We start from the raw sequence: 27,969 nt of genomic DNA, 5'->3' as shown, positions 1-27,969 counted from the left end.
GGTGGGGGGGGCATTTAATTTTTCTTGGTTTCTGGAAAAACTGCTTCTGCCCCCTGGATTTTGGTCCAAGATCATTACTGGACTGGCCCTATTAAACACCTTCTACACCCCTGCTTAGTAGACTTAATAAAGTATTTTTAAGCCAGTATAAAAATGACTGAAACACAAATTTACATATTTGGCATTATTGACCAATATCTTTGATTTAATTTATTTAAGAACATCGAGATGCATTACAGTGAACATTATAATAAAGTACATGTTTCTAGTGCAGAGAGGAGACGACCCATAGACGCACTGATTTGATCTCATTTCAGAGAAAAATAGAACAGGTCAGATGCACCTAATAAATAAAATTGCTAACATAAACTCAGGAATCTGTTTCTTTGCTTCATTGTTCTGGTGCTGAAAACATCACTAATGTGGACCAGATACACAGATGAATGCACCTCTTATTTATTATTTGGAAATTAGTGGGTGTGGTTTACATCAAAACATTATTTTAAATCTGAAATTGATATGGATTGATAAGAAGTTGTTTATTTATAAACTATTGTTTGTTTGAAAACTATTTACAGAGCAGCCTCAGAATAGAGATTAAATATTTTTGATCACAACAGTAAAAGTATTACAGAACAACTTTTTCAATAAAATCAGAACATTAATATTTAAATGCATGAATTAATGCATCTGAACTCATGCAGTAGGAACTAGGAAATATGAAATACTAGAACATTTTATTTTAATTTGATGAAACAGATTTTTTCCTAACGTTGTTGGAATTTTTCCCACACACACACAGTTAAACAAAACAATGTTGATTGAGGTGTGTGTGTGTGTGTGTGTGTGTGTGTGAGTGAGTGAGAGAGAGAGAGAGAGAGAGAGAGAGAGAGAGAGAGAGAGAGAGAGAGAGAGAGAGAGAGAGAGAGAGGGAGAGAGAGTTAAAGTAAAATAAAAAACCCCGACCGGAGCGGAGGCAATGACCGACGCATGCACGAGCCGTTTTCTTCTCTGTCTTGTCAAATGCACCACGTACGTTACGAAAAAAGTAACTTTAAATATTCAACCTATAAAGAGGCGAGCTGAAGAAAACATAAAGAGCACTGAAGAAACGTGAGCAACAGTGAAGCAATCACAGAGATACGTTACTGTCTGTGTGTGTGAGTGTGTGTGTGTGTGTGTGTGTGCGCATGTGTGTGTGTGTGTGTGTGTGTGTGTGTGTGTGTGTGTGTGTGCATGGGCCGGATGGACTGAGCTCCCGGCTGCAGTTTTGAGTGTAGGGAGGGGCGGGCGCTCTATGTGACTGGCCAATCACAGAGCGTGAAGACAGTCAGTTACCCAATGAGGATTTTCCTTCAGCACGATTACAGATATTTACGAGTTTTACTCGTTTCGTGCTCGTATTTGTCAAAAATGCTTTATCCGTAAGCTCATCCCTAGCTGTAACCACCCTGCCCTGCCTCCTCCTCTTTGCTGCCTGTCGGCTGTGATCACAAGCAACAACAGAGTAGTTCCTGCTGCTTCTTCGGGAAACGGCACCAAAAAAAAAAATCAATAAAACTTGGGATCTTGTAGGTATGGCGCTGGGATTTCAGCTGGGGTGGGCCGCCATGGCTATGCCTATGTAAGGGAAACACTGGTTTAGATCATAGTGTGTGTGCAGCTGGCTGCATGCGTTTAGCAGCTTTTCCTAGTCGGGAAAACTGGGCGCTCACCTCGGCTGCCTTTGGGAGGCTGAAGTGGCTGATTTGAGGAAATTCTGATTGCTTCTGCAGAAGGGAGAGAAACCGAAACCCGGTTATCCTCCTTTCTGCAGCGACTACCTTGCGGATCATATACTGCGGTGGACCAGCGCAGCCCAGAAACCTTTGCCAACCTTGGCCAGCTACCTTGCTCGATTCTTGGTACCCAGCCAGCCCCACCAGCACATCATTTTTCAACTCATCTTTGACCAAGCCGTGTTATGTTAAATGCACAGAAATTTCCCCCATTCAACCAGTGACAAAATTACAGAAATATAATTATACTTACTGATAAAAATGAAGCAGAGACTCTTAGATGAGCTTGCCCCCTTAGTCCAAATAATTCCATGGTTATTATCTGTACAAGAAGGCACAGATGACACACCTAAAGTTCAGAGTCGAAATGGCCGAACATCTGCTAACGTGAGACCGAGGCTCAGGCCTTCCCCGGAGCTAGCTACTACCGCTAGCCCTGATGCTGAAGCTACCTGTCAATCAAATCTAATTATTCATCATTTCAAACATTTAATTACATCTAATCCTCAAATTTATCATGAGTGTAAACTAGATCTACCTAAAATGTTTTTTAACCAGGCTGTAAACATGTTTTATTTCTTCTGTGAAGTTGGGAGTCAATGAGGATTTGCTCACTTCTGGTGCCAGCCCCCTAGTGGATGAGGATGGAACAGCAACTTTTGTCACTCCGTGTTTGCTTCAGGGCTGCTCACTTTGTCCAGACCCCAATGAGGCTCTTTGGGATGTGCTGGAGAAGGCTTTCTGCAGCGGTCAGACTTTACCATCATCAGTGCAAGATCTTGGTGAAACATGAATGCAACACTGGATGGAAATAAATCTGGTGACATTGCAGAAGCTTATCGAAACAGCGCCACAGCAAATGTGTGCCATAATCAGAGCTAAAGGCGGTTCAACGACATAGTAGAGTGTGACTTTTTTATTTTGGTGACAATATTTTTTGGGACAAGCAGCATATTTGCATTTCTATAGTCCTACAGACAAAAACCCAAAAAGGTTATCTTGTCCAATGAAACTGCTTGTCATGTATTTTTTCTCTCTCTGTCAGATTTCTTCTTGTTACCTGGACTGTGATTATGTTCTTGTGACTTTTCTTTCTCAGTAAGACTCCATGACAGCATATCAGAAGAAGGTTTCCACTATCTCGTGTTTGATCTGTGAGTAACAGACATCACACACACACACACACACACACACACACACACACACACACACACACACACACACACACACACACACACGCACACACACACACACACACACACGCACACTTATACTCGCGTGTTCTCACATTAGTGCAATAAAACCATCAGAGATGCTGTTATTTTCTAACATACTGTAACTAAAGCCCAAGAAGACCCTCTTTGGTCAACAATTAAACACAAAAATTGAGGAAAAAAGACAAGTAAAAATGTTTTAAAGTTGCTCAGATACAACCCAACACGTTTTTCTCTATTTTTCATGCATTTGCCCAAAGCAAATAAGGGATGTTATTATCTTTGAAGATGCTGATAATGATCAGTGAAGATGAGAAACAAGACAGATAACAGATTGAGTCTGCTCTGATCTGAAGGGTCAGATCAGATCGCTATGACCACGTCTGTCTGCAGCAAACCTGACCGAGTAAATTCAGCCAGGAAAATATTATTATTGGTAAAGTGATGTATTCCCTGTTTTGTTGTTGTTTACTGCTATTTACATTTAGGTTACTGAAATCCATGTGTGCTGTTTATAGTATATTATTTTTCTAGAATAAGTGACTTGTTTTTGTTTCTTAAACCAACAACACACCCCAAACAGCATTGACTGGAGTTAGAGTTTTGCCAAATTGAACTGATATTATTGAATAATGGTAATAATAGACAAAAAGTTATTTATATGTGATAATTTTTTATTTAGCAATAATAACTGAAATGGCAAAATAAATATATGATAAAAATGTGCTTTTTAAGTGTAGTAAATACATTAATAATAACAATAATAATAATAATAATAATAATAATAATAATAATAATAATAATAATAATAATAATAATTATTATTATTATTATTATATGTGATATATTATAAAACGTATATGTATTTCTGTCTGTTTAAATCAAGTCCACACATGAGATTTTTCCTTGTCAGTAAGATTCAGATTTGATGGAGAAAGTCAGATGACAGCAGCTGCTTTGATGCTGTCACCGTGGGAAACGACTGATGATAAATCACCAGACAGACAGAGTGATGGGAGAGAAGAATCTGCTGTCAGACATGAAAGACAGTTTATCGGTGATTTCTGTCCAGAAGTTGTGGGCAGTGCAGGATTTAATGGATGTTATCATCTAAGCTGTTGGACAGCTCAAACATCAGTGACTCATGTCCAGTAAGCCAGTTTGGTGAATCTTTTTAAACATCCATACATGTTTGTGTGGCAGAGGTTTATTTGATTGGCTTAATTTATCATTAACTAGGTTTGCATTGTTTTTTTATGTGCAGATTTAGCAAGTGTGTATGTGCGTGTTACTTTTTTTTTTTAGCTTGAAGTAAAGATTGAGTTTTTTTTAACAAGGAGTCAAAATACAAGTTTGATTTGATTTAATTTTTTAGCTTTTAAATGTTTGATGCGTTAGTACTCAGGCTTGACTCGTGTGAGACCAGAGTATGTTTAATAAAAAACATTAATAAAGAAAAAAATAAAATAAAATTAATGAAAAGAAGAGATAGACTGAAAGCTGAAGACCAATTTCAGTATTTTCAAATTGATCAAAAAGAGCTAAACATAATGAGTGTCATTGGTTCAAAACAAGGTAGGACAGAAAAATAAACAAAACCATTAAACACAAACCACACAAAAAAGCTCATCAAAATAAAGTAGGAAAAATAAACTCTTAATCATGCCTTTTCTTGTTTGTTTTGACCTAAAACCAACAATTTATTACAGGCTATTCAATGGAATGAGATGTGGAAGTTGTGGCCAAAACTAAATAACTGCCCCTAGTGGCTGGTTGCAGCATAGGTTTTAGGCCCTCTTCATATAAACAAATGTTACTTCTTCCTGACTAAGTCATAGAAATACACCTCAGATCTTTTTTCCCACATTCTTATGAAAAGGACTTTCAGTAGTCTTACATTTCTGCTGTACAATCATGCATTCATTTTTCTAACACAATTAGCTGTAAGCAGCTTGATGCTTAGTAACATTATGATTATGTACAAGTGAGTGGGACTTTCAGATACACATCTTGAGAGATGATACTCTTGGAGAAGTCTTGGAAACAGGATAATAAAGCTTTATTCTTGAAGAATGGTAACAGAGACACTACCTTAATGCCCAGAACCCATTATTTATTTATTTTCCTGATGCATCCAGCTGTAGCCATGTCCTATTCCAGGTTTCACTAGCTCCTGTTTCATGAAATCACTGTTTGTCCTCCTTTTGTAGATAATCTTATGTGTTTAATACATCAAAAATCAGTTTCTTTTACTAACAGTTAGAGAGCACCTTATGTCATACCTAATAATAACATATTTATTACATGTATTTGCACATTTTGCATAATAACAGCAAATATAATTTAAGTACTCAAAAGATTTATAATGCCACTTGAATTAAAGATGTTTGTAAAATAATTCCACCACCTCGGCTTCACTTGGAGATATTTACCTTCTGCGGAGCTTGTACAGTTCAATAATCTGCATTCTGAAAAATCAAAGTATTCAACAAGGAAGGGTTATGTAGGGAGGACTTATAGCACCTTTCAGAGTCAGAGGACTCCAAAGCACTTTACACTACAGTGTGTCGTTCATCCATTCACACACACTGATGGTGATGAGCTACGATGTAGCCACAGCTGCCCTGGGGCGCAGTGACAGAGGCGAGGCTGACGAGCACAGGCGCCACCGGTCCCTCCGACCACCACCAGCTGGCAAGGTGGGTTAAGTGTCTTGCCCAAGGACACAACAGCAGAATTCTCTGTCCAGAGTTAGGATTGAACCTGCAACCTTCCAAATACTGGACAACCCGCTCTACCTCCAGAGCTACTGCCCTTTGAAGACCCATGCATCTTAAAATCCTTTGGCTCTGATTGGAAAAACCTTTAGAATACCAATAACTTGCTGTTAAGCCGGACAAACTTAAACACAATAAAAAGACCTCTTATTTTGAAACAATGCAATTATCATTAAATCACAAACACTGTCAGTTAGAAGTAAAAAGAGGCAGCAGTGAAGATCTTAACAGCAAATTTCACAATAACAAGAGCTCCAGTGATTGAAATCAGAGACTCGGTTTAAACTTGTGGGAGAAATAGAGCGAGGCAAGCTGCAGCATCTGGGGCTTTGCTTTAACATCAGCCAAGAATTGGGACAAACCCCCAACATTCCTGCTGGGCAAACACGCAGATGATCGCAGACCAATCAGCTGAGCGATGTTGGAGCACTTATCTGCCTCAAAAACAAACCAAACACTAAATAACGTTACACTTACTGTACCTCCACTGAGAAGCTAATGCTTAGCTGTGGTCGCCAGTGTGTGTGTGTGTGTGTGTGTGTGTGTGTGTGTGTGTGTGTGTGTGTGTGTGTGTGTGTGTGTGTGTTTGAGACATTTAATCTTCAATTGAAGATGACAGAAACACATAGAAACTAATGTTGTCTTTGTGTCCCTGCAGGGTGACGGGAGGAGAGCTGTTCGAGGACATCGTGGCTAGGGAGTACTACAGTGAGGCTGATGCCAGGTAACCCCCCCCCCCCCCCCCCACACACACACACACACACTGCTGAGGAAAACAGCCATTGTGTATTTTTGTCAGCGACTGGAGAGGACTTTATGTGGGGATATTTGTGTGTCTCCCACACGGTTGTCTCAGAGGTACGGTACAGCTGCCTTGTCTCTGAGGCATCTCATAGAGTTATTTATACAAGTGATTAATGGCATAAAGCCCACGGTATAAATCATACACAGCCTAGCTCACAGAGCCAGCTTTGTGCCTCTCCAGAGAACACAAAGAGAGCTTTTTCTCTTGTTTTCTTGGCACATGTGTTGGACAGCTTTGGTGTTGCTGTGCTGTTTATTACATTACATCTAGTTATGTCATGTGACTAATCATCTCTCAAAATAAACACCAGCAGATACTCATGGGGAGAAATTGTGATGTTATAAAATGATCTCCTCCCAAATGAAACTGTTATTTACCTTGTTTTCTTACTTTTCTTCCTCTCCTCCCGTACTCTCCTCCTCAAATCCTTCCATCAGCCACTGCATACAGCAGATCCTGGAGAGTGTCCATCACTGCCATGTCAACGGGATTGTTCACAGAGATCTGAAGGTTTGTATGACCACAGTCAACTCTAAATCTCACAAGTACACCAACAAGATGAAACTTTTTTCAGTGTTTGCCTTTTAAAAGGAATAGTTTGGGTTTTGTGAACCGTGGTTTTGAGGAGTTGTCATCAGTAGAAGGAAGTCAAAGTAATCTCAGTCTGGAGAATCAGACAGAGGAGTGAAACAAACACCAAGTTAGCAGATTAAAACAGCTCAAATTTGACATCAAATAATGACGAGGAAGTAGATTTATTTTTGTTTTTCAGTCATTTTTTCAGTTAATATGTCCAGAAAAAACTACATTTCTAATATTAGCGAACCCCATTTAGCTCCTGGTCCCTGCAGCATTTGTTTATGATTTCCCTTTAATATACACACCAAGAAGAAAAAAGAAAATATTTTGTTATTTTTGCCTTTAGAAATCATTCTGGACCTAAAGGGTTATAATAATGTAAGCTTAAACAATCCTAACCTGCTTTGGAGCAGAGCAGAGTGCTCTTAACACACCACACACTGCACATCTGATAAGATTATCTTTAGAGCCATCTCAGTAATCTGGCGTGTCTTTAAGATCGTCGGAAAAGGAGAACAAGGCCTAACTATTGGCTCAGTAAGAACTTCTCTCTTATTCTCCCAACAAAGATCACTCTGAACCACCGTTAATTTTGACAAGAAGTTTCAATTTAGTTTTAATTTTGACTAAAATATTTTCTAATTTTAGTCAGGATTTAGTCATCTAATTTGTTTTAATTCCAGTCTTATTTTAGTTGACTGAAATAGACGTGTGCAATTCTTTTGAACGTCTGTAAGGGAAATGTTAGCTACACGTGAAAATGTAAAGCAAGATGAAGGATTCACATTTCACAGTTCGGATCAATAAAACTTTATATTTAAATTTGCTTTAATAAAAATTATTATTGAAAATACCAAAATGCACACTGACGGTTTGAAATTGTGTCTCAACGTTAACAAAGTAAAAAAAATCTGTCTAATGTGCAGAGATATTTGTTAACTTGACAGGAAATGACATCATACCATCGAAACATTAAAAAGTGTACTCTAATAATGCGAGGAGGTAAACTAAAGGTATTCAAGCATTTTCCTTAGTCTCATTTACCAAGGTGGACTACCTGAATGTTTTCATCTCACAAAGAATCCAGAACCCTGATAATATCGGCCGTAGCGCCACGAAAAGAACAATTAAACCACCAGATGCACAACTCTGTGAGTTTGATTCGGCTCAGCAATCTACTTCCTGTGGCGTCACCCACCTTGCGCACTGCTGCCAGCGTAACACTTTTATAACCAGGGAAAACCTGGATGTATAGTTTTCATTTTTTGTTTCGTGCTCAAAAATTAATTTGTCACAAAAACAAATTTTTATAAAATTAAATTTGCTTTAATTGACATCGATTGCAGAACTCGTTTATACAAACTGTGAGGTATCCCTTTAGAAAAAAACCTTCCACATGTTTATTTGTTTTGTACATCAGGGACAGAGCACACACAGTGTTGTAAAACAAAAGGAAAACAACATTCATCCATTTTTTTCACTTGTTTGCTTTGTATTTTATGTGATTCGGATCGGGATCACCGGTAGTTCTCAATGCCTTCCTGCTAACGTCAATAACAAGGAACGTCTTCTATTAAAGTTAAAGTTCAAGTCCCATTAGTTGTCACATACACTGATGTGTGTGCGAAATTTGTTCTCCGCATTTGACCCATCTCCTGGGTAGGGATGGGTACCGAATTCGGTACTTTTTAAGGTACCGACCGAATTCCATAGTACCGACCGAGCACCGATTCACGTCATTTCAAACGGTGCCTCGTTTCGGTACCCGTCCTTCATAATGAGAACTTGCTTAGACAGCTGCGCATGCGCAAGAGCGTTATGTCGTCGCTCGCTGCGAGCCAGTTGTAAACAGAGCAGCATGGTAGAAAGAACGCACGCTAAAGCTTGGGTCCACTTCACTAAATGTGATGGGTAACTGGGTGATGATGAAACCAGCGACAACGATCTAAGTGTGAGGCATCATCATTTTAATTTGCTCCAGCAGCTAAATAAACAGTTTAAGATAACGTTAGCTTGATATGTTAGCTTCCATTGCTACCGTTGTTATCAGCTAACGGTGCGTTCGCTTTCTCCTTGGAAATTCTAACTTCCCAGTAGGAAAAATCAAATGAAAAAAGACGGCAAAAGGAATGAAGATACACAGTAAATTTAGTTCACAGTAAAGATGTTTGCTTCAGTTTAATTATCAGCTTATAAAACTACAAGGACGATGTTAAAATACAAACAGTTGAATGTTATTTATCGTGATATTTATCAAATATTGTTATATATTGAGAAAAATATATATTTAATTATAAAAGAGAATTAAAATATTAAAAACTCAAAAGTATCGAAAATTGGTACCGTTAAGTACCGGTATCAATTCGTAGGTACCGGGAATTAGTACCGAATCGATTCAAATGTCAAAGGTACCCATCCCTACCCCTGGGGGAGCGGTGAGCTGCAGACACAGCCACAATTGGGAACCATTTGGTGGTTTAACCCCCCAATCCAACCCCTTAATGCTGAGTGTCAAGCAGGGAGGCATTGGGTCCCATTTTTCAAAGTCTTTGGTATGCGACAACCAGGAATCGAACCCTGATCTCCCAGACTCAGGGCAAACACTCTACCACTAGGCCACTGAGTGCCCTAACGTTGCAGTGAACACACTGGTGTCATGCTGAATGTGTAATTGTGTGAGTGCTGATAAGAGCAGAAGCAATTATGGATCAGACTCTCAAAAATGCTCCTGATCAGATATGGAGAAAAGACCAGAAGTTGTTATTGTATGACTTTGCTAGAAGTGATGTCCTTTGTTGAATGAAATGATAACATTTGAGCTTCAACTTAAATTTGTAGATGTGTCTAGTTGTCAGTGAGCCTGTTGAGCTGTATGCCTGCCACAAAGTGCCAGCTTGCAGGCTGTCTGTGCTCAGAGCCTCTAAATGTTAGGAAATGTATTATTCATAACACACAGTCTCTCTGGCCTAAGGTTAGCAAAGACCTTTCTGCAGCTGTGTGTGTGTGTGTGTGTGTGTGTGTGTGTGTGTGTGTGTGTGTGAGACATGGTCTCATGAATATCTTTGATTGTGTTAATCTGTGTTGGTGTCCAGTGTTTGTTTGTAGGTACATACATGTGGCGCCTCTTGTGACACCTTCCCCCAGCATCTTTCTCCCCTCGCTGTGCACTTTGCTCCCACTCATGGATGTGAACAGCAGACTGGTGTGTTACTGTGGACAAGAACATCGTGTCCACTGCCTCTCAATCCATGAGGCTAAGAGAGCAAGTTCCAGCGAGTAAAAACGTCCCTGGTCACCTAGAGTTGGTCCCGTGCACATGTTTGTGTGTCTGTCATCTGTGTGGCAGGAAGGGAGTTGCTGCAGACACGGATTTAGGAGCAGCTTAGTGTCACTGAAGCCGAATGGCTTTGATTAGGGTTTGGTTTGGCTAATCTGATTTTAGATCTGTGTCTGTGGGCAGCATGATCCCTGAGCGTGTGACCTCTCACCTCTAACCTGTTTGACTCCGCCCCCCCCAGCCTGAGAACCTTCTATTGGCCAGTAAGCTGAAGGGGGCGGCGGTCAAGTTGGCTGACTTTGGGCTGGCCATCGAGGTACAGGGGGACCAACAGGCATGGTTTGGTGAGTATTTATCCGTCCGTTACCTCCGTCTGAATTAGTCTGTCAAACACACAACTGGTTTAATAGCTGGACAGAGGAAGAGCCAGTGGGTTACATGCAACACCCAGTATACTTGCTTTTTAAACGGTATTTCAGCCGCCAAATTTACAGTCATAGAAATGTTTGATCAACTCAGTTTCTTTCTAAGAGGTGGCAATCTGACTCAAATGCCTGTTGACTCAGCTGATAGACAAACACAGTAAAACAATGGTTCTCATTTAGTTGGTTTTGTAACCATTTTCACAGGAATAAATAAATAAATAAATAAAAATCCAAGAGATAAAGTCACAGTTGGTGTGTTCTTTAGAAAATATCTTTCTTTTTGTTTAGACACCGTTTGGCAAAGTTACATCATAAGAATTTCTTTAGCAAGAACTCTCTAGTTTTAAAAGTTTTCAAGAAATCAGCTACTCCACATTAACAAACCCTCAGCATGCATCATCATCATCATCATCTAGCCAGTTTACAGCCAAAGCTTAAAGTAAACACCAGCTACCAGACAACTGGAGTCAATTTCAGAAGCATTTCTTACGTTTTTTTCCCACAACTGAGAATGAAGTCGATCTCATCTATGACTCCACATCTTTTTCTCCGTTCATATGATCCATCCAGGTTTTGCTGGCACCCCAGGCTACTTGTCCCCAGAAGTTCTGAGGAAAGATCCGTACGGGAAACCAGTGGACATGTGGGCCTGTGGTAAAATCAACAAAAGTGTTGTTTATTAGATGAAATCAGTTTCACTCTGTACAAATGCTATGCTCAACATTTAAACCTCAAGACTGAGCATTGTGTGATCAAGCCTTTAAGTCTGTTTATTACAGTCTAAATGAAAGTGAAGAATAAAACAGGCTGTTAATGTGAGAAGATAGTCGCTGTGTTTATGAATCCAAGTCTCACATGTCTCTCTTTTAGGCGTGATTTTGTATATCCTGTTGGTGGGCTACCCACCTTTCTGGGACGAAGATCAACATCGCCTCTACCAACAAATCAAGGCTGGAGCCTATGACGTGAGTAGCCTACGCACACACACACACACACACACACACACACACACACACACGCACGCACGCACGCACGCACGCACGCACTCACACACACACACACACACACGCACGCACGCGCATGCACACGCATGCGCACACACACACGCACACGCACGCACACGCACGCACACGCACACACGCACGCACGCATGCACACACACACACAAGCACACACACACACACACACACACACACACACATTCAGAAGTCATGCCCATACTTGTCATTTTTATGAATTGAATCTCATTCATGAATGCACCAACTTACAGGACAGATTTCAGCCATATTTAAGTATTTTTCAATTTTTAAGTTATAAATTATGATTGTTTACTTCTGAATCGACTCAGTTCGGAAAAATAGTGTTTACATTTTACAGAAGTTAGCTACTAGCTGTAGGGATGACAGTAGCAGAGGAGTTCACTGCCCGTCTCGTAACCAGAAGGTTGCGGGACTGAGTCCTATTCAGCCTGTCCCAGTCGTTGTGTCCTTGTGCAAAACCCTCCTTGCCTGCTGGTGGTGTTCAGAGGGACCGGTGATGCCAATGTTCAGCAGCCTCGTTCCGATCAGCGCATCTCAGGGCAGCTGCGGCTAGCTCATCACCACAAGCTTGTGAATGTGTGTGGATGGGTGAATGAATGGATGTGTTATAAAGCACCTGGGGGGGTGGGGGTTGGGTGGGGGTGGGGTGGGGGGGGTGGGGGGGGTTAGAACTTTAAAAAGGGCCATATAAACACATACCGTAGTCAGAATGCTGCCAAGTTGGTTGCTGGCGGCTTAAAACAACACTTAAGATTCTTGCTGGTTCAAAGTAAAATTACAAGTTTTGTAAACAACCCTGCCATGGCCTGCTGTAGATACTGAGCTAACACTGACACTAGCCGACAGATTCTACAAAAGCCACAAAGTATAAATATACACATTTCATCACTCCGGGTTTACAGTCCCTCCACTGGCTCCCGGTAGAATATAGAATTCAGTTTAAAGTTTTAGTCCTGGCCTATAGAGCTCTTAACAACCAGGCTCCAAGCTACCTATCTGAGCTTTTATCACCACACACCACCTCTCGGAACCTTAGATCCACATCTGAAAACCTCCTGGCTGTTCCTCGAACCAGACTGAAAACCAAAGGGGACAGGGCCTTTCAGACTATTGCACCCAGACTTTGGAACAGTCTACCTTCAAATCTCCGTCTCTTTAACACTGTAGAGGTCTTTAAAAATCATCTAAAAACTCACCTTTTCATCCAGGCGTTCCCTCCCTAAATGTTCAAAAAGATGGCTTTGTTCGGGTTCACACCTTCACTTTGTTTATACTCATGATTTTATTTTCTACGTTTATCACTGCTATTGTTTTTCTGATGTTTTTATTGGTTAGAGGTATTTGCCCTGATCTTTATCATGTTGTACAGCGCTTTGTGATTTATATCTGTGAAAGGCGCTCTATAAATAAACTTTTACTTACTTTACTTACTTACTTACATTAGTTGACAAAATAATATTAGTCCAGGAGCAAATATGAGGAAATAAAAGCTGCCGTCTGAAGCTCAGTTGTGATGTGGTTAGCTGCTAGTTATTGGAAATGGTGCATCGGTTTATTTTTCCCCTCCTGAGTACAACTTACAAGGCAGTAATTTATTCTAGAGACCACTGCAAATGTGTTGATTAAACGAGTGATGCTCACCTTTAAAGTGCAACTCATCCCCCGACCGGTCTTACTCCTGCCCAAAAATTGTGATTTTTTTTTTGTTAAAACTGTGAACTGAATTAGAATCAGCCATTGCTTCTGGCCAAGAGGTAAATTGCCATATTATGTGGCTGAATTGCTCTGGACTGCAGCCATGAGCCGATTCAAAATGATGCAACTTAGAGCTGCTTGCCTCCCTAAAAAGACATCGTCCTCCCTTTCTTCTAGTCAGCAAGGTGGACAGAAAATCCTCAAGCCTGCTGGTGTTTCTCTGCTTGTCCGACTTAGCATTGTGTCTCTAGCGTCTTTTATAAAACAATGCTGCCAACGTGTCGCAAAGTGAGCCAGCATCTTGGAGCCTTTGGTTGTTTAGAAGATGTCAGACTGCGACGGGAATGAGGTGCAATCGTGTCCTTGTCATGATAGATAATGCAATGGCAGTAAAAATGAGGGTGTGGGGCCGTCCAGCTCCGGAGCTCCTGGAGCTCTGCATCACTCCACTTTATCAGCTCTGCTCGTTCTGTTAACAAAAGCGAAACTCATGGCCTGTGTTTAATTTCAGTTTCAACATTTTAGCCAGCCAGAGCTTTGCAGTAACTCCCCATGTGATCATGACACACCCTCTGTTAGTTGGTGGAACGAAAGCTGCAACATTCCTGCACCGCCATGCCGCCATGACGCTTTCATAAGACACATCATCCCGGCAGTATAATGCTGATTTGCTGGCGTGGTGTGCCCTACAGAAACGGGCTACAGTGTGTATGTGCTTGTTTCTCCGGCTGAGACACTCTGAGACCATGGGGGTTGGAGTGTGTTCTGGGTCACCCAGGGGTCAGCTGTTGCAGGAATGTCTTATTATTTCCGCCAAACATTACGAGTTTTATTTAGTTTCTTCAATGGTGTCTCTCTTCTGAATACTTTGAATGTGCTTGTTGTTGTTTTTGACAGTTTCCTTCTCCTGAGTGGGACACCGTAACCCCAGAGGCCAAAGATCTGATTAACAAGATGCTAACGATCAACCCCAGTAAACGAATCACAGCTGCAGAAGCTCTCAAACACCCCTGGATCTGTGTACGTCTCTCTCTCTCTCTCTCTCTCACACACACACACACACACACACACACACACACACACACACACACACACACACACACACACACACACACACACACACACACACACACACACACACACACACACACACACACACACACACACACACACACACACACACACCCCCCCCCCTAAATAATAGCTTATTTTCTTTCTTCTTGCAGCAACGCTCCACTGTAGCTTCCATGATGCACAGGCAGGAGACCGTCGAGTGTCTGAAGAAATTCAATGCCAGGAGGAAACTCAAGGTGAGACTTCAGACACTGCATCAAGTTTCTATTTATGCTGGACGATCCATCCAGCTGCTTCTCTCTGCCCTCTGACAAAACTTTCCATTGGAACTTAAAAACTAATGATCTGTTCTCTGAAACCTTCACCTTGCCTTTTTTCTGAGCACTTCTTTCTCTTCCTTCAACTTTTTAATCTACCTTGTTTGATTTTCCACCATCGTATCCTTCTTACCTTCTCTTCTATCACTGCAGGGAGCAATACTGACCACTTTGCTGGTCACAAGAAACTTCTCAGGTATGTTTCTCTCAGCCTGCTATTCAAGAACTGGTCACTAAAACCTCTAAAATACAGAATACCCCCTCTGGGATTGTATTTATTTGTGCAATCCTTTTTATAGTGAAGAGATTGAGTGTCTCTTTTATAATGGTCACACTAAACAGATGGTAAAATAGAATAAAGCATTAGAAATAAAATAGAAAAACCTTTAAATCTGATGATTTTGACCCAAAGAGGTTATTGGTAAACAGTCATCCCTCTTTATTTCTCCAGCTGTGGTTCTATCGCTCTACCTTTACTTGATCATACTTTCTTGCATGTGTTTCCTTCAGCCTGTCTCTAATTTTCGGGGGTCTTACCCACTTTCACTCTCTACTCCAGTAAACTGCATTAAAACGTTTGTGTCTCTTTCTATTCATCATATATTCTTGTTTTTTTTCAAACTTCTTCTTTTTTTGTGTTTGTGTTTGGATTGTGGTATCCATTTGAGGTAAGATTTTTTTCAATGACAAGGAAGTGTGTGGGATTGCTCAACCAATAGGTTTAAGGAAGGACCCTTAAGCCACTGGGCTGAGGCTGTGGGACAAAATATGACAATTTTCAAACTAATATAATTCATCCAACACTTTTGCAACCATTTTAATTATTCTCAGGTCACATAGGTCACATGTATTTGATAATAAAATGCAGCATTTGTTGTATGAATGTTTTGGAAATGTTCTCATCACCATTTAGCTACAGAGTGTATTAATTATGTCACATTTATTACACTTTCTCAAAATTGAAGGATTCCAGACCTTTGTGAAAACTCTCAGATGATTTTGAGAAGAAAGTAACTGTGCAAATCCTTTTAAACATGTTCGGAAATCAAGCTACGCAAGAACAAGGCCGTTTGACTCTTGCGGGGAAATTGAGAATGAAAAAAATATTTTAAGACATTTTGGAAAATCCCTTTATTTCTCCCCAGCAGTCTCAGTCCAGCAAGACACTGGCTTTTCTCTTCTAAACGTCCGTTAACCATGCATGAAGATGAAGTATTTGCTTTTAAAAACAAAGTTGTTGCATCTAGAGAAGTCAAGGAGAAATGTAGATGAGCACCAGGCATGATTCACAGATACTGAAATGCAATGTGTTTAGATCAGAGGTACTCAACTACAAATCTTAAAGGGCCACATTGGCATTGTTGAAAGACTGTGTGTGTGTGTGTGTGTGTGTGTGTGTGTGTGTGTGTGTGTGTGTGTGTGTGTGTGTTTGTGTGTGTCAGAATCAGAAGGGTTTTATTGCCATATGTGTGACGGGTGGTAGTCGAGGGCGGGGACCTTGGCGGTCTGATCCTAGGCTACAGAAGCTGGCTCTTGGCACATGGAATGCCACCTCTCTGGTGGGGAAGGAGCCTGAGTTGGTGTGTGAGGTTGAGAGGTTCCGACTAGATATAGTCGGACTAACCTCAACGCATGGCTCTGGCTCTGGAACCAGTTTCCTTGAGGGGGGTTGGACTTTCTACCACTCTGGAGTTGCTCCCACTGAGAGGCGCCGAGCAGGGGTGGGCATACTAGTTGCCCCCCATCTTGGTGCCTGTACGTTGGGGTTTACCCAAGTGAATGAGAGGGTAGCCTCCCTCCCCCTACGTGTGGGGGGATGGGTTCTGACTGTGGTCTGTGTTTATGCACCAAACTACAGTTCAGACTACTCACCCTTTTTGGAGACCTTGGAGGGGGTGCTGGAAAGCAGGTTTAAGTCCCACGTGGGACTTTAACGCTCACATGGGCAACGACAGTGACACCTGGAGAGGTGTGGTTGGGAGGAACGGCCCCCCTGATCTGAATTCGAGTGGTGTTTTGTTATTGGACTTCTGTGCTAGTCATGAATTGTCCATAAAGGTGTCCATATGTGCTCTTGGCACCAGGATACCTTAGAACGCAGCTCGATGATCGACTAAAGCTTGGTTTATGCTTGACGCATTCACTTTCAGCGCGGTGATGCGGATCGTGGATGGAACGCACTTCACAACTCGCAGTGTTTATGGTTCGTGCGGCTCGTCTCTGCGGTGAGCCAATATTCTCCCAAACTGTAGGGGGCAGCATGGAGCTCTACGGCATGCATCCAACACTACACCGTAGTAGAAGTAGAAATTACTGTTTACAACACGGCATTTCAGCATTTCTAACAGCGTTCTCGTCTTTTCCGACAGTGCGAGCTATTTCTCTCCAAGAATTATTAGCAACATGTTGATCACGGTGATCTTTGAGAGCTGAATCATTCAAATGTCTGTATTTACGAACCTCTTCCATACTAGTTCTTGCCGGTCCGCCATGTTTTTCCGCGTCCGTCCGTCCGCGTGGTTAGAAATTTTCCGAGGTGCACGGTGCGGAAATTCTGGGCCGTGCGGAGGGGCGGTGGAGGGGCGTGGTTGTTAAAATGACGCAAAATGACGCAACTTTTTCGCACGGAGCAGTGCGGACCTCGCGGGCGCGTCAAGCATAAACCAACCTTTAGTTGTTGTTTCGTCTGACCTGCAGCCGCATGTCTTGGACGCTCGGGTGAAGTGAGGGGCGGAGCTGTCAACTGACCACTGAGTTGGCTCAGATGGTGGGGGAGGATGCCGGTCAGACCAGGCAGACCCAAACGTATCTCTAGGGTCTGCTGGGAATGTCTGGCAGAGTCTCCTGTCAGAAGGAACTTCAAATCCTACCTCCGACACAACTTCCAAAATGTTCCAGGGGAGGCGGGGGACATTGAGTCTGAATGGACCCTGTTCCGTGCCTCCATTGTTGAAGTGGCCAACCGGAGCTGTGGTTGCAGGATCGTCGTTGCCTGTTGTGGTGGCAACCCCTGAACCCGCTGGTGGACACCGGCGGTTAGGGATGCTGTCAAGCTGAAGAAAGAGTTCTATCAGGTCTTTTTGGCCTGTGGGACTCCAGAGGCAGCTGACGCATACCGGCAGTCCAAGCGGAACGCGGCTCGGGTGGTCGCCGAGGCAAAAACCGGGGCATGGGAGGAGTTCGGTGAGACCGTGGAGCAAGACTTCCGTAGAGCTTCGAGGAGATTCTGGTCCACCATCCGGAGCCTCATGTGGGGAAAGCAGTGCACTACCAACACTATCTATAGTGGGCACGGTGTGCTGCTGACCTCTACTCAGGACGATGTGGATCGGTGGGCAGAATACTTCGACGACCTCCTCAATCCCACCGACACGTCTTCCAGTGAAGAAACTGAGTCTGGAGACTTTGGGTTGGCCTCTCAAATCTCTGGTGCTGAGGTCACTGAGGTGGTTAAAAAGCTCCTCTGTGGCAAGGCTCCAGGGGTGGATGAGATACGCCCGGAGTTCCTTAAGGCTCTGGATGTTGTGGGGCTGTGTTGGCTGATGCAGCTCTGCAATATCGCTTGGACATCGGGGGCAGTCCCACTGGACTGGCAGACCAGGGTGGTGGTCCCCTTATTTAAAAAGGGGGACTGCAGGGTGTGTTCCAACTACAGGGGGATCACACTCCTGAGCCTTCCTGGTAAGGTCTATTCAGGGGTTCTGGAGAGGAGGGTCCATCGGATTATTGAACCTCAGATTCAGGAGGAGCAATGTGGTTTTTGTCCTGGTCGTGGAACACTGGACCAGCTCTATACCCTTAGGGGGATCCTGGAGGGAGCATGGGAATTTGCCCAACCAGTCTACATGTGTTTTGTGGATTTGGAGAAGGCGTTTGACCGCGTCCCTCGGGGGGCCCTGTGGGGGGTACTTCGGGAGTATGGGGTACCAGGCCCTCTGATACGGGCTGTTAGGTCACTGTATGACCGGTGTCAGAGCTCGGTCCGCATTGCCGGCAGTAAGTCGGGCTCGTTCCCAGTGAGAGTTGGACTCCTCCAAGGCTGCCCTTTGTCACCAATTCTGTTCATAACCTTTATGGACAGGATTTCTAGGCACAGCAAAGGTGTTGACGGCATCCGTTTTGGTGGCCTGAGGATCAGGACTCTGCTTTTTGCAGATGATGTGGTCCTGTTGGCTTCATCAGAACGTGATCTTCAGCTTTCGCTGGAGCGGTTCGCAGCCGAGTGTGAAGCAGCTGGGATGAGCATCAGCTCCTCTAAATCTGAGACCATGGTCTTGATTCGGAAAAGGGTAGAATGCCTTCTCCGGGTCAGGGATCAGGTCCTGCCTCAAGTGGAGGAGTTTAAGTATCTCGGGGTCTTGTTCACGAGTGATGGAAAACTGGAGCGTGAGATTGATAGGCGGATTGGTGTCGCATCTGCAGTGATGCGGGCGTTGTACCGGTCTGTCGTGGTGAAGAGAGAGCTGAGTCAGAAGGCGTAGCTCTCGATTTACCGGTCGATCTACGTTCCTGAACTCACCTATGGTCATGAGCTTTGGGTAGTGACCTAAAGAACGAGATTGCGGATACAAGCGGTCGAAATGAGTTTTCTCCGAAGAGTGGCTGGGCTCTCCCTTAGAGATAGGGTGAGAAGCTCGGTCATCTGGGAGGGGCTAGGAGTAGACCTGCTGAGAGGAGCTAGTTGAGGTGGCTCGGGCATCTGGTCAGGATGCCTCCTGGATGCCTCCCTGGTGATGTTTTCCGGGCACGTCCAACCGGGAGGAGACCTAAAGGTAGACCCAGGACACGGTGGAGGGACTACGTCTCTTACGTGGCCAGGAAATGCCTTGGGATTCCCCTGGAGGAGCTGGCCCAAGTGGCTGGGAAGAGGGAAGTCTGGGCCTCTCGCCTTAGGCTGCTGCCCCCGCGACCCGACTCCGGATAAGCTGATGAAAGTGGTTGGATGGATGGATGGATGGATGGATGTGTGAGAAATCACAACATTAGGCAATTGCTGCGGTGCTTTGTGCAGAAAAAAGATACAAATAAGAGATAAGCAAATATAGGAAGTAAGAATATAATCATGATAAAATAATAATATAAAGCAGCAATAATTAGAGAAACGGCTGCTATATACAAGACCGAGTAGGTACTGATCAGAGCGGAACAGTTCAGGCACAAACTCAACACAGGGTCATGTGACTGAACCAAGCGAGTGGAGTTGTCAGTCCTAGGATTATCATTCATGAGTCCCAACTGTAGAGGGGAAGTGTGTGTGTGTGTGTGTGTGTGTGTGTGTGTGTGTGTGTGTGTGTGTGTGTGTGTGTGTGTGTGTGTTTTAAACATGCTGTGCTAAGCTCTCACAGCCAGACAACTGTAACTTTGGAGCGCGCTGCTCCGGCAGTGACAGTGAAACATCTGGACAGCAGCTCGTCAGCTTGTGTAATGACGGACTGTACATACAACGTGCCTCACTCACATGCTGCCTCACTATGATAGCATGGATTTAGTGAAAGAATTACAGCTGTAGGCCGTAGTCCAGAAAGATGTCTGTTGAGTACCCCTGGTTTTGATCCTTAATATGGATATAACATGTAGAAAGACTTTTAGGATCTGGTGCATGTGTTTGTGATGGTTTGTTACAGATAGATTGTCCTTCTCACCCACCTTTCAGCCCCTTCTTCATATAATTAGTATGTGGTAGGATAACAGTCTTGCATAAATGAGTATTTATTGCCTAACTTTATGGCCCTTGTGTTTGAATTTGCACATGGAATTTGATGATAAGCACAGCTGACTAATAGGCTTGCTGCATGTTAGTGAAGCCCCAGGCTCAGCACTGTGTCTGCGACCTGTCATGATGAGCTTTTGTCCCTCTCTTTGCTTCTGCAGCAGCCAAAAGTTTGCTCAACAAGAAGCCAGATGGCGTTAAGGTGAGTTGTTCTGCATAAACTAAAGACACTGCCTTGTTTTTTGCTTTGTATTCTGAGAATGTTGATCGTTGGCTGGGGCCTTGTAGTTATAATTCGTGCACTTTTTAAAACATCATTCAGGGACAGTCACTGCAGTCTATGTTTTATGAAGTCTAATTTTCTTTACTTCTAGATATTTGGTGTTTGAGTTTTGTCGAGTTTCATTTTTGTCTGTTTTTTTCTGTGCATATTCTAGTTTTCAGGTAATTCAAGTTTATCATGGTAAACAATCCTTAAATCATTCTTAGAAGGCCCCGATTATGATCTAGATTCTTTGTGTGTTTTGGACCTTTATAATTATAAACATTAAACATTATAAACTTCTTACCTGTTGTGTATAGCTCTTTAAATACCTCACTTTGAAGAAATTCAAATTCCTTGTACCAGATTGATGAGCTAACTACTAGTCAGAGCAGGGCCAGTACAAAGTGGATTATTAGACATGTTTCCACAGATGGAGCTTCAGGGTGATTTTACCGAACTTCCCGGCATGCGTGTGCCTACACTTCACTGGGCCGGAGGAATGGGACGTTTTTCGGGCCATTTCTGGGAACTTTGGGAATACCTGAGCAGCGATAGGCACTTAGTCGCTAAGCGAAAGTTTTGGTTATCTCACACTGATTGATTAAACTGGTTATGGGACAGCAGGAGCTCAGGAGATAGAGCGAGTTCTCCATTAATAGGAAGGTTGCAGGTTCGATAATGGCTCCAACCAGAGAATGCTGCTCTTGTGTCCTTGGGCAAGATACTTTAACCACCTTGCCTGCTGGTGGTGGTCAGAATGTCACGTTGTGAGTCAGGAGGAGGTTTGGACCCAAAATGCAGACACCCGGAACGACATGAGGAAGGAGTGGATGTAAATGAAAACATTCCTTTATTAGGAAGTAGAACAAAAAATTCCAAAAGGGGCAGGAAGCCAAACACCTATGTCCTGAAACCCTGGAGAATGAAAGCTCACTTGGAGCACAAAACCTAGAGACCTAGTGACGAGGAACACAACAACGCTGACACTAAACAACGGACCGAAAAAATACTGACAGGGTTTTATACACTGGGGAGGATGAGAGGGAGATGAACTGCAGGTGTGTGGGGAGAGAGAGACCAGGTGAACTGAGTTACTAATCAGGAAGGAAACTAACATGACCTAAGAATAAAACCTAAAGACAAGAAGAGCAGGAAACCTAACTTAACTCATTCACTGCCATTGACGACAAAAGTCGTGATTTTAAATCCAAACTTTGAAAATTGCTGTCAGAAAACGCCTTTATTGGTCAGGAAACGTCTGGCAGTGAATGAGTTAATAAACACGAATGTAATGAACACATGCACCATAAACACTGAACAAAGGCGCAATGACCATGCTTAAAAACTATTTATTAACTCATTCACTGCCATTGACGACAAAAGTTGTCATTTTAAATCCAAATTTTGAACATTGCTGGCAGCAAAGGGCTTTACTGACCAGGAACGTCTGGCAGTGAATGAGTTAATAAACACGAATGTAATGAACACATGCGCCATAAACACTGAACAAAGGCGCAATGAACATGCTTAAAAACAATTTATTAACTCATTCACTGCCATTGACGACAAAAGTCGTGATTTTAAATCCAAACTTTGAAAATTGCTGGCAGCAAAGGGCTTTACTGATCAGGAAACGTCTGGCGGTGAATGAGTTAATAATCTAAGGGGGGAGAAAAACCTCAAACACCGATGGGAAAAACACACTAGAGAGACTAATAATATGAACAGCTGTAGCTAAAGGAAAATGACTTAAGAGAAAAACCTAAAGACCAGAAGGGCAGCAAACATAACTAATATTCTAAGGGGGGAGCTGAAACTGCGACGGTGGCACAGGAGTTAAGTGCTCGCCCCGTAATCGGAAGGTTGCAGGTTCGAGCCCCGCTCAGTCTGTCGCTGTCGTTGTGTCCTTGGGCAAGACACTTAACCCACGTTACCTGCTGGTGGTGGTCGGAGGGACCGGTGGCGCCAGTGCTCAGCAGCCTCGCCTCTGTCAGTGCGCCCCAGGGCAGCTGTGGCTACATCGTAGCTCATCACCATCAGTGTGTGAATGTATGTGTGAATGGGTGAATGACTGATTGTGTTGTAAAGCGCCTTGGGGGGTTCCAGGACTCTAGAAGGCACTATATCAAATACAGGCCATTTACCATTTACCATTTTAAAGGAAAAATACTACAGAAAGAAAAACTACAGGGGCGTGACTAAAGGGGGCCACGGGAGCACAGGGCCTGGGAGGGGGATATCTGAGGAGGGAAATCTAGAGGGCTGAAGATCTGGGGAAAAATGGAGAACACCAGGAGGAACACGCAGACAAGGACACATGAGGGCGCTAGGAGACACAAAAGGTGAACCTAGAGAGGGAAGGAGAACACAAGGAGACACATGAGGGGAGACGCAGACGCAGACCATGACACAGAAGGACTGGTGGCGCCTGTGCTTGGAAAGCCTTGCCTCTGTCAGTTTGCTCCAGGGCAGCTGTAGCTACAATGTAGCTCATCACCACCAGCGTGTGAATGTGTGAATGGATGAATGCTACTCTGTAGTGTAAAACACTTTGGAGTCCTCTGCCTCTGAAAGGCGCTATACAAGTTTGGTCATTTATCATTAATCACACCACCAAAAAACGCATCGGAAACCCCCCACAACAACATCATTCACTGGGTTTTGTTGTCTCGTAGAGTGCTGTAAAAAATGTCACTTCTTCTGGCCAATGAACGCTTATATTCTACATCACACAGCAGCTCTCCACCCCCCCTGATTGATTAAATTACAGTACTTAAACAAAATAAAACTTTTAATGTTTTTGGGGAGGCTTTTGGTGCTGATCAGTGACATCACTCACTGCTGAAGCAGTTGCAATGTGCGGACGTCTGTGCAAAGTCCTGAGAGGGCTGAATTGTATGGAGACACAGCAGCTGAGAGGACATCGTATCTCCCCCCTCCCAGACAACCCTGAAGTTCCGACAATGGAAACACGCCTATAACCATTTAAAAAAAATCACATCCAAATGCCAATTTCACTGTACAAAATAAAAAAATTAGCATTTATGTAAATAGAAACATTATTTTTTTGTGATGGAGTTGTTTTAAGCCAGCAAAAATTGGTTTGGGACTTAGTTCAACAATAATGACTAATTCCAGTGGACACACTTTCAACACTGATTTTGTTGTCTTAATTCCAATCTTCAAACTTTTCTAGTGATTTATGCGGTTTTGGCTTTCCAAACTGAAGTCAAGTAAGCTATTAAATATTCATAAACCTTCCACAAAAATCTACAGGTGCAGTGTGTAAGAATAAAGTAAGATGACATTGTGTGGTCAAATAAGGTGACTGCAGTCAGTCTCTCACTCCTGTTTCATGGGTTTTGTGGCTGTTGCCAGTTACACATCAGCACCAGAAGATTCTAGATAACAAGCAAAGACGAGTCATATACATACAGTAAGTTGATAAGTAGATAAATACTTTTTCATAGCTCTCGGGTGTTTTATGGTAGGAGCACTTACTACGCTTATTATGGTAATATGCCTCCAACATAGAGGAAGTGTTGTTTTTACCATCTGGCTGGTAGCTTGCTCTGAATGATTTGTTTAGGGAAGTAAAACACCACGTTTGACTCATTATTCATGTGGCTGTAGTCAAATTACAAATGCCGGCGCTGTGACTTTAGCTTTCAGGAGACACGGCAACCCCACACTCACTCATTGACTGATTATAAACAGTAGCTAAATCCCTCCTTCCTTTATTTTGAAAGGAGAAAATCTGAGAAGGAAATATGTGTCAGTATCACCTTCCTTCCAACATGACTGAGACATTAGACTGTTTTGGGTTTATTTCGGTATAGAAATCTTACTCTAATCTTACACACTACACCTGAAAAATATCAGAATGACCCCTTTAAAATCTGACCTTTAATCCAAGAGAGATGTCTTTCTGGACAGTAATGTAGATTTGATGAGTTTTTTAATTCAGTGACTGTAGTTGGACCTGTGTGTGTCCTAATTAATGGCCTAAAGACCACAAGATTCATCTCAAATAGATACATTTCGCCAGCCGAAGCTCATATCTGGTCAGAATTATAAGACATTACTGTAAGATAAATATTTAGAAAACCTTTGACTATAAAAGAAGCAAATATAAATTCAGAAAATAAAATATATGCTCAATTTCTCTTTCTGGTTTTGTGACTTCAGATAAAAAATGACATAAATTCTCCAAAAACTTGCTTTTTAGTGAGGGAAAACTTAATTTGTCAGAGTCGGGAGAATCTTTTAAGGAGTATGGCCAAACAAACAAAAAAGCCTTTTCGAAATAAAGTGGAAGGATTTGTGTCACATTGGTTGGTTGTTAATAGTTTTATAGCAAATTTACAGTAAATTAAATGAAAAATTTCACATTTAATTTCATGTGTTTCAAAACATTTAGATTTTCCAAGTGTATAAAACATTGCACTGGTTTACCATAAACGAATACACAATAGAAAACACATAAAATGAATTTCTGAACACACTCAGGCCTAGTCCACACGTAGCCGTTTTTTTTAAAAAACGAATATCCGTCCCTCCAAAAACTTGCATCCACACCACCTCGTTTTAAAAACAAAACTCTGTCCACACGTACCCGGATAAATACGTTGTTAAGGACATGCCAGACCTGTAGGCGGCAGTACTTCCCCCGTTCTTAACCTCGTCCTTCGTCTGTGGTCTTCCGCAAGGAGCAGTAATTCCGCTTGCAAAAACAAACAAGCAAAAAGCGCTTGGACAATTGATAAAGCGAGCGCAGCTCTGAGGGCATCCATGCTGTCGGCTAGTGTAAACACAGGTCGCACACGTGATGTCAGCATTTTTCTGTCGCGGAAAGTGACGTTTTGTCTGTCCACACGCAGACACCCAAAACGGAGAAAACGCAGATCTTCACTTTGGCCGGAGTTTTTAAAAAGACCCGTTTTCGTGTGGATGACAGGCCAAAACGTAGAAAAATATCTACGTTTTGGCAGATCCCTGGCTACGTGTGGACAGGGCCTCAGTGATATTAAAAAAAGAGAAACACCCCTTTTGTGTTTTACAGCGTCAGAACACTAAAAAAACCTGCTGTTTATCTGATGCATGAGTAGAGAACTGCTCTGTTAGTCTCACTTATACATGTTTAGAACCAACTCAGTTTTCTTTTGTCCCATCTGTACGCCTCTCTCACACAGTTGTTCTTTGTAATCTTGATGCATTTCATTGAAAACTGTGGACATTTGTTTATGCACAGAACCTTTAATGATAGTCAGACATACTAAGTTGTGTTTTTCTTCAGAATAATTTTTATGCAGTAGATTTCATGCCCGACTGCAGATTTTCTTGCTGATGCAGACATCCTACACCGCTCATCTAGAAAACAACGTATGTCCACACCAAGAACAAGAGCACAAAAACAGGCCTGGACCTTTTGTGTGTGTTCTGAGTGTTAGCTAAACGAATATAAGCTACTCATGTCTGGCTCGCCACTCCCTTAAGTGTTGGCATCATCTTATTGTATTAAAACCAGGAAACTATGTGTGTAAGACCAGACTTCATGCCGCATCTTATTCTAACTGAAATCATAGTGAGTCGTTGGGTGTTTGCACCTGAGTGATTGTAGTACTAGACAAAACAATCCCAGCTGGTTTAATGTACTCCAAAGGTCAGATAGCAACTGGAGCAAAGTGACCCAGTTCAGATAATCCAACAGTCCATGATGTCACTGTCAGATCTTTTGGAATATTTCTGCCTTTTGCACATTCAGACATCAGGATAAACATACCAGCCAATCCACTACTGTAAACATTAGCAGTTCTTTTGAATTATTGTTATGAACTCTGCAAATGTCAGGTTAAAATAAACACTCAAACATGCTTGAAAGTAAGATTCTAGAGCAGAATCCAAAATTCCCCTTTAAAGTGAACAGTTTCAAGCTAAATACTAATATTTGTTGGGCCGATTGGAAGTCCATACTCTTATGAGACAGCCTCGAGAAAAGCTGGGGAAAAAACACAAATATGTTCAGGTGTAAACGTGCATGTCTTTGTATTTAAAGCTAGAGAGAGAAATCATGGGACAATGACCTTCCACTTATTTGAGAATACAGAATACAGATATTACTATTTCACCAACACAATGATCCTTTTATTGAATTTGTCCAATTCATGCAACTTCAAATGAAACAAGTTATAACTCTCATTCTGAACTAAAACTGTATTTCTGTGTAGTAAAATCTGATTGCATAACTTTACAATCTACTAATTTGGTCTTGATTTTTCTTGCTGCAGCAGTAAAAAAAAAAAGACAAACTAGGGTTTTAACGCAAACGCAGAACACTCCTCTCGGGAATCATCCCTGAGGCGTTTCTGCTGGAACTGGAAACCTGTGATGCTGGACGATACGAGATAATTCCAATCGCCAGTCGCCATTTTCTAGATCCAAATGTCTTTTGATGTCTGTGACTTCACATGGTGCTTTACTTTTTGGGACTCTGGCAGTTTGTCCTAAAGTTGAAGTGGTAGCAGCCGGCTGTTTCTCCTTCTCTGATATTATTAAGTAGAGAACCACTCACACCAGTGGTGTTCTGTTGCTAGTTACACTAGTGTTTAGTGAACAGAGGACTCAGGGAAGTGCGTAAGTGAGGCGGTTCGGCCAGACCGACAACCGGATGGTCCAATAGTTTTGGTCCGAAACGTGTTATTGGTGGAGGTTTTTAGACAAATGCAAGAAAACTACTTTAGTAATTGTTTATGTTTTTTTTATTCTCCACAAAATATTTATAGCTATACTATACTAAACTATATACTATGTTAGAACTACATACTATGTTAGAATGTTTTTAAAAGGCATGAAAACATGTTTAAGCTAATTTGTTTACCAAATTTGCTATTGCAGCATTAAAAGTTATTGTTTGAAATATTTGTTAGTTTCTCCCCAAAAAGTATTTTATTTCCTGTTGTGCATCCAGTACAGCTTGGCTTCATTCGTTAGTTTTCCAGCTGATGCAGAACATT

The 27,969-nt window shown here is 42.4% G+C and overlaps 1 protein-coding gene across 9 annotated transcripts in view; it reads left to right on the top strand.

Annotated features, from left to right (window-relative positions):
* The window catches only part of camk2d2 (calcium/calmodulin-dependent protein kinase (CaM kinase) II delta 2), a 101,330-nt gene that overhangs the window by 58,280 nt on the left and 15,081 nt on the right, over positions 1-27,969 (top strand). For 5 of the 9 annotated variants that reach the window (XM_054751568.2, XM_054751566.2, XM_054751563.2 and 2 more), the window contains exons 4-13: positions 2,878-2,932; positions 6,428-6,493; positions 7,012-7,084; positions 10,672-10,774; positions 11,426-11,509; positions 11,726-11,820; positions 14,488-14,610; positions 14,817-14,900; positions 15,135-15,177; positions 20,853-20,893. In XM_054751568.2, the coding sequence (XP_054607543.1) occupies positions 2,878-2,932; positions 6,428-6,493; positions 7,012-7,084; positions 10,672-10,774; positions 11,426-11,509; positions 11,726-11,820; positions 14,488-14,610; positions 14,817-14,900; positions 15,135-15,177; positions 20,853-20,893 (767 nt within the window). The remainder of the gene's footprint in view (positions 1-2,877; positions 2,933-6,427; positions 6,494-7,011; positions 7,085-10,671; positions 10,775-11,425; positions 11,510-11,725; positions 11,821-14,487; positions 14,611-14,816; positions 14,901-15,134; positions 15,178-20,852; positions 20,894-27,969) is intronic. The other 4 variants (XM_054751569.2, XM_054751567.2, XM_054751564.2 and 1 more) reach the window with 1 other exon arrangement.

This window comes from Nothobranchius furzeri, chromosome 7 (assembly GCF_043380555.1).
Source record: "Nothobranchius furzeri strain GRZ-AD chromosome 7, NfurGRZ-RIMD1, whole genome shotgun sequence".
NCBI classification, from domain to species: domain Eukaryota; kingdom Metazoa; phylum Chordata; class Actinopteri; order Cyprinodontiformes; family Nothobranchiidae; genus Nothobranchius; species Nothobranchius furzeri.
This window is presented reverse-complemented; position numbering and strand designations above follow the sequence as displayed.